Below are 7929 nucleotides of genomic sequence, written 5' to 3'. Positions count from 1 at the left end.
CTGTGTCAACAATATTTCAACGCTGTGCATCCCAAAGAAACAAATTAGTCATAAAACTATGTTGCAACGTAAACAAACACAAGCTATCAGTTAACTGAAATGAGCCTCCAGGCGCATATTAAAACGGTTAGTGTACACACAGTATGTTGTTAGACGTTTAGATATTTCCCATCATTAGCGGCTCTGGTGTTGACAGCAGACACTAAACGAGGCAGCAGAAGGTGGGGGGTGGAGGGGTGGAGGGGGTGTAATTACAGATGCTGGGAACAGTGTCAGCGTTGTTCTCACCTTGCGGTTGGAGTAGCAGGGGCAGCGCTGCCCCCTACAGGTCAACACGGAGGGGTTCTGTGTGGCTCGGCCGCACTTGCAGCCCTTCTTCTCCACAGGCTTCTTGTACAGTGGCTTCGAGGGGCTGGGCGGGTGTGTCAGGGGGTGAGCGTGGGGGTGAGGGGGGTACCCGGTCACGGGGTTGTGCGCGGGGCTTGGGGGCACCTTGCCTGGCCTTGGTGTAAGCCTTCTTGGGGCCCCCGTGGTGCTCCACAGTCTTTTTCAGCCCCTTGTTGGAGACGAGCACAGTCTTGCCCACCTTAGGGGGGCCGCCGTTAGGCACAGGTGCCAGGTGGGGGTGGGGCGTGGCTGCAGGGAACTTGGGCTCCTGTTTGGTAGTGGCACCGGGGTTAGGGTGGTGGGGGGAGCTGTTGGCACCGAGGGGAGACCCTCGTAGGAGGCTGATGGGGAGCGGCAGCACCTTCTCGCTGTCGCTTTCTGAGCGGGAGCGTTTGCGGTGGCACCGAGGGGGGACACGGGGGACGACTGTGGAGGGTTGAGGGGGGGGCTGCAGACAGGGCTGCAGGTGAGGTTGGAGGGGGCGAGGGCTGTTCTCTGTGGGGAGGGAGGGGATGAGGCGGCAGGAGTCGGGGCCGGATGGGCAGTGAGGCCCGTTGAGGCTGGACTGAGGTACGGAGGGGCAGTCCGGCTGGGGGTTGGGGTCGGGGTCAGTGTCCGTCTCCAGTGTCCTAAGCACCTCCTCAACACTCAACAACAACGGCCCCCCGCCATGTTTCAGGTCGTCCCCGAAAGTGCTGATGTCACAAAGGCCCGCCTCCCCGGTCCCTGTGACGCTCACACACACCGGGATCTCCTCCGAAAAGCTCTCCTGCTTTGCAACGCTTCCACCCGTTTCTATGGTGATGGGTTGCAGTGTGTCCGAACTGACCAGGCCGTTACAATCATGCAGTCCGTTAATGCTGACGGGGCCCGAGTCCTCCCCCTTGAGCTCCTTCAAAAGTGGAGCTTCGTCGGGATGGACCACCTCTGAGGTGGACGCAGTCTGTGACAGGCCGACCGAGTCTGAAACGTCCTCCGCCTCCGGCTCGCTCTCGGCCAACGTGAGGCCCTCGTTGAGGATGGCCTGGAGGTCCGGCGAGTCGCTGGCGGCGCTGGCTATGTGCGGGGCGAGCGGCGATTGAGTGATGTAGAGACAGAGCTTCCTGTAACAGTGGACAAGCAAGGAAAGCTGCCTGTTTTCCTCAAAGCGGGAATAGTCCTTACACCAACTACAGGACGGCTTCAGCTGCATCCTCTGACCTTTACAGCCTCGACAGACGTAATGCTGACATGACGAGTCGGTGGGAGCGATGGGGTCCTGCAGCAGGTTACCTGAAGATGGGGAGAAATATCGGAAATATTAATACATTAAATTATACATTTCACAGGAACAGAACAGCTCATACTGATGATTAATTCACAGACACTCACAAGATCCAGAAAAAGCAACATCGATTCACATCAACATAAGTATGGCAATAAATATCTTATCTGACCAACATCCTGTCTATGATCTCATAAAATAAATAAATAAATAAAAATGTCACCACAGCTTATGAATATTTAGGATTTACAAACTACCGCTTCCTCGTTTGCTGTCCTCCTAAGCTGACATGTATTTGTAAACCTGAGTGGTGCCAGATTCGATGACAACCGCTCTTTGAGAGGAGCTTCCTTAGCAACGCTAGTCGCTAGGGAGTGCAGCTGCAGATGGGAGAAAAAAAAAAAGGGATGAAGGTCCATTCATGAGAAACAGGAAACCTCACACACACACACACACACACACACACACTGTGCACTCACTGCCTGTCTGATGAATCCCACGTAACGGCAGTTAGTCTATATTTAACACAATGTATGGAGTGCTTAATATTGATCTGTTATTCACACAGCGGAGGTGGAGTTATCTGTGATTCCACAGCAACACAAAAATCACTTTTACCTCACACTCAGTTGAGTAAATAAGAAATAAAGCATTAATAATGCATATAAAATCCATACGTCCGTGCATTTACTGACAACCTGCTGAAGAAAAAAGGTCACCCCTCGCTTCCTCCGTGCTGCCACACAGACAACATGAAACACAGGGAACGGTGCACCCATCTATGACTAAGGGAGCGTCCCTGCATTATGTATGAACAGTGAAAACCATGCATTAAATATACAACCAAAATAAATCAAAGAGATGCAGTTTATTTACGACCTGACACACAGAAAGCTCCCTCGCTTGAATCGCAGCCCAGTTCACACTGCACAGTTTAAACTGATGTTTAAAGTTGTAAATAAACACTGTATTAACACTATTCCCTCTTTTTTTTTTTTTTTTGCTCACGTATTTTATTTTTTCTGCTTATTTTTTGGGGGATTGGTAGAGTGAGGAGGAGATTAGGTGCAGAGCATCCAGTATGTGGAGGGTGTGTTGTTCAACAAGATAAACAGAGAAACGCCCCGATGCTGCCAAACAGCACACAGAGGGGGGTGTGTCATGATGGGTGTATCTGTGAATTATGCTGCGTTCAAGGCGCTCTGGAAACATGAAACTTCAGATTTCATAAACCAGGAGTTCACAAGATTTCAAGTGTATTTAAAAGCAAAACTTTAAACGACAAATATGGCAGCTAATTTTGTGTAGTTGCAATATGAAAAGGAGAAAAGCATAAACATCATATCAGCAAAATATACTGCAGTACTCATTATGCAGAATGACACATTTCAGGATGTTTTATTATTACTATTATATCATAATAACATTATTATTGTCACCATTGATGAATTATAAGTAAGCGGCATTTTCTTGTTATAGCTGCTGTTTAAATGTTGCACATTTTGAACACCTTATATAATTTTATTTATGTATTATATAGCAGGGTCATTTCATTTCTAACAATGCAATATATTTATTTTAATTATATTATTATTATGTTTCTCTTTCAAACCACTTCTCAAAAAAAAAAAAAAAAAAAAAAAGTAATGTCAACCTTAAATTGTAATTTCCGGTTCAAATGTTTATTTATTCCACTACATTTATTATATTTTATTCTATCTACTCCTCTGTACTTTATAATAACAATAATGATTATTATTACTAATTGTAGTAGTAGTTAGTATTAGTAGTACTACTGACTTTTTATATATATATATATATATTTTTAAAAAGGTATGTTTTTTTTCAGAAAATATATTTATATATTTGTATTGCTTTTTATAATTAATTATACTTTATATATATATTTATTTAATGTTTTTCAGTAACAGAGCCTCCCAGCCACCTCCCACAATTTCACGATTGAACCAAACCGAAGTGACAATAAACATCTTGAATACAGTAGTAGTAGTAGCCATATTACTCTCTAAAATCATCATAACTTTTATATATAAGATGTTTATCTTCTAAGTAACTAGTAATTGCATCTGTAACATAGTTTTAAAGGAGGAAAAAGTACACTTCCCTGAACAATATAGTGGAGTTTAAGTAAAGCAGTATAAAATGTAAATACCTGGGTATAAGTAAAGTACAACTGCCTCAAAGCTGTACTTGTACAGGACTACTTGAGATTAATTTACTCCCTAAGTGCTGCACTTATTAAGGAATAACGATATTTCCGACAGCACCTGAAGGCGGCCTCGGTTAAAGGCTCGCTCCCACAGAGACCACAGCTGACAACAACGCACGTTACCGAAAACCTCTCACAGTACACATTTACACACAATCACAGTATCCCACTAGAATAATAATAATAACAATAACCATCATAATAAATAAATAAATCACACACACTCACCGCAGACCAAGCAGGACAGGGACTGGCGGAAAAACGGCAGCAGCTTGCAGAGCTCCGCGAGGGCCCGAGGGTCTCGGGGGTCGCACTGCAGCACCGACCGGCTCGCGGACACGTAAAGAGAGGTCGCATTCACCGGGTTCATCTCAGCTGCCTGGCCCCCTCCGGGCTCCGGTACGCTCCGGTTGCGGTCCGTTAAGATGTATTAATGCGTTTAAAACACCAAAGTCACACAGTTATACAAACAACTTAAATTGCTGTTTTTTTCAAGGGAGTCTGGTGGCTTTGAAGAGAGCATAGATGGATATAACTGCTTCAGTTTCGTCGGTAAATCCCACATATATATAAATATATTTATATATAAAGCAACCCAGGTTTCCCTGCACCGCTTAACGACCAGTCACATCCAATCCATCCTCAATGTGATGCTCCAGCGCTGGAAGTAGTGCTGCTGCTTTTTTTGGTGGGAGAAGATAATAAGTGCATTTACACGGAGGCCGACCGTGCATAGAAACGTCGGTTCATCCAAGTCGGTTCGGTTTGTTTCCATACAATCCGTGAGTTACGGTCACACAAAGCATCATGTGGGCGCTCTCGTCCCGCCGCCGGTGGCCTTTTAACGGGTTACTTACGAGCAGCGGCGGCTCCGAAATCCAACCAGAAAGTGCTCCGGTTTGCAATGCGATACTTCCATCATCCACGGTTTCCACCTCGGCCCAGAGCTGGTGTCATGCACTGCGTTTATTATCCCCGTGTGGCTCCGGTGTGGCTCCGGTGTCGCCCCGGCAGGCTCGGTTATATTACGGCTGTGTTATTGTTCGCGGAGATTCATGGCGGCTCGAAAACAAAACAGGCCGCTCCGGCTTCAAACGGCTCTCCTTGACACACACACACACGCACAAAACGCCGACACCTGCGCGTTCACAGGGAGGGAAACGGGTGGAAGAAATGTTTTGTTTGGTAAATCAAAAATGATTTTTAAAGCCGCAACGCTTCTGTTGGTGCGGAGAAAAACGAGCCAGCGGAAGCACCGGGCTCTGGTGACAGCGCTAGCCGGCTGAGCTGCACCGGGAAGTCGGCTACAAAAGCAGGCCGCTTCCCACTTCTCGGGATTAGCGGGGTTCTCCTGTTCCCGCTGCTCGCCTCGGTGGGGACGTAGCAGGAAAAACAAAAGGGGTTAGCCGAAATTATGTCCTCCTCCAGCCTTTGGTAGACCCCCAGAGTGTCCGTAATGGAAGAAAGTGTATTAAATCCCGATTTGTGTACCTTGCTATCGTTAGCCGCGGAGAATCTTCAGACCTCTCGTCGCGTTTCCACGCATAAACAAGGGGGGCGCTGTTGACCACATCTCGCGAGAACACGCGTGACGCGGTTAATTTAAAAAAAACAATGGGTGGATGTATTGAAATTTTCATTAACAAAATCAGAGAGGTATTGAAATTAAATGATAGGTTCACAATTTTTCAAGTGTGTCTTAAAACAGCATTCAGGTGTCCATATAAACAGTGAAAGAGGTTTTCCTTGCTGTAATCATTCCTTCTGTTCATATTGGCGGTTAAAAGATCCCCTTCAAATGTGCTATCAATGCACGTGATGGGGACCAAAATCCACACACACGGTCATTTTGTGCAAAAATGCATTTAAATGTCTACCTGAAGCTTATATGAGGCTTCAGCAATCCTAGTTAGTCATATCAAGTGGATATCTGACACATTTACAGTCTTTTTAGCATCAAATTCCCTCTTTGTGTTTCCTCGGACAGTGTTTCCCTGTTGAGCTGTAGTGGAAGTATAATAACAAAAAGAGGGACTTTGGCACTAAAAAGACTGTAACTTTGAAAGATATCTACTTGATTTGACAAAGATGAATGGCTGACGCTTTTAAATACATTTTTGCACAGAAGGAGGACTGTGGATTTTGTCTCCCATCACTTCCATTGTAAATGCATTATGAAGGGATCTTCTAATGGTCAGTATGAACAGGAGGAATGATTACAGCAAGAAAAACATGTTTCATTGTTCATTTGGGCTCTTGACTGTTGTTTTAAGAAAGACTTGAAAATTGTGAACCTGTCCTTCAAGAACTGAATTTTTACAGTATCTCATATAACCCAAAGCTTAAGAAATCTGTTTAAATTAATCGATATATAGCCTACATACTCGTCCAGAAAACTCCTTGGACTCAGATTCAATTTTGACAGTAATATTTGTTCTTTTTCTAAAACAGATATTTTCTTTTTTGTTATCACTTCTTACTATATTGGGAATAAAGCGAAGCATGATTTAAAGAAAATATGAAATATTATATGTGCAACACAACATTTATGAAAACTCTATTTTTCACATTTTCCACAAAAATTTCCAGTCGCACTGCAACTGGAAATTTAAAATTCTGCAACGGATCTGTTGAGATGTGTAAAACTTCACAAATGAATAAAGTCAGACTTTACTTACGCTTTAAATTAAAATTACAAGTTTATGTTGTTTTTTTAAATGTACATATTCCTCTTCTTCCTCTCATTATTATTCATTTATCTATTTAACTTATTTTTCTTGTTTAATATTCTTAATTTCAATTTTGAAGGTTTGTTTTTTTCTTTTTGCTACTCAGACACAAAGGATTTAAAAAGAAGGTTTTTCAGCTGATTTATCCAACTAATCAACTTAAAGAAATCTATAAATGACGTTTCTGATTCTGTTATGGTGGCACAGAATCAATTTATTTAATGTGTATGTGTGAAGCTTATTTGGATCCACGTTGAACATGTGTTGGAAATACTAAGAAGGAAAAGAATGAGTTGAAATCTTAATAAGAAAAAAAAGATAAATATGATATTGACAGAAGCATGAAAAGCACTGTATGGATGGAAATATTTAGAAACCACCAAGAACATCGATATCTACAATTCATGTTTAATTATTGCAATTACTATTTATTGCCTTTACAGAAAAATCTCCCAAGAATATTACATATATATATATATGTGTGTATTTAATGTTATTCAGTTTAAAAGCTGATTTTGTGGTATCATTTTGTTAAGTTGTCTATTACAGTAATTGCAGAGTTGATTTATTTTGGAGTTGAAACTGAGACCAAAAATAAATATTGTTAAATGGATTTAAAATGTGACAGACTTTTCTTTATGTACCACATCTAGAATAAGGATTGTTTTTTACCTGTTTAAACAACATAAATATATCTAAAGCAACTACATGTGTTTAATTTGATTTTGAACTTTAATTTGATTACAAAATAAGAAAACAAAAACGGTAGAAGTTGTAAAAATGAAGCAACATTGACAATAAACAACCCTTACACATATGTAGTTATAAACATTTGCTGTTTAGTTTTTACAACAAGTTGGTGTTACATAAACTCATAATCATGATGACGTAGATTACAGTTATATGTTTAATAGTATAACAACAGACGTTTCAGCTCATGTGTAATAACTCAATGTGTCATGTCGTGGCTGCATCTGAGGGTGAATATTTCAGTTTATGAAAAGTAACCTGTGTTTGTAGAGTTTCAGTTTTGATCATTATTATTTTATATATTTTCATTTCTGGCTGCAGCCATGATTTTATAAATACTGAGGTCCAAATTGCTCCAACAGAAACTAACAACATTTTCAACCCAACAACTAAACTCTGTAAAATTTTAAAAGAAATCATAAGGAGTCGCATTTTATTTAGTCATTTAACTGCTCAATTATATATTTTCTGTAAATTTTATCTTCCTGCAGTATGTTCTGGAGCCAGGTATGTAACTGTGGTGGACAATACAAATGTTCTTTTTTAAAAAAAATCTAATTTAGTTTAAA

General features: G+C 41.7%; 1 protein-coding gene across 1 annotated transcript in view; it reads right to left on the bottom strand.

The window, feature by feature from the left end:
• LOC122972836 (E3 ubiquitin-protein ligase MSL2-like) overlaps positions 1-5446 on the bottom strand; it is a 6632-nt gene extending 1186 nt beyond the window's left edge. The window contains 3 exon segments of the mRNA XM_044340190.1: positions 289-450; positions 452-1659; positions 4110-5446. Of these exon segments, the coding sequence (XP_044196125.1) occupies positions 289-450; positions 452-1659; positions 4110-4251 (1512 nt within the window). The 5' untranslated portion in view covers positions 4252-5446.
• Positions 5447-7929: the final 2483 nt, after the last annotated feature.

Source organism: Thunnus albacares, chromosome 21, assembly GCF_914725855.1.
Source record: "Thunnus albacares chromosome 21, fThuAlb1.1, whole genome shotgun sequence".
NCBI classification, from domain to species: domain Eukaryota; kingdom Metazoa; phylum Chordata; class Actinopteri; order Scombriformes; family Scombridae; genus Thunnus; species Thunnus albacares.
The sequence above is the reverse complement of the archived record's forward strand: the minus strand, read 5'-3'. Positions and strand labels throughout refer to the sequence as shown.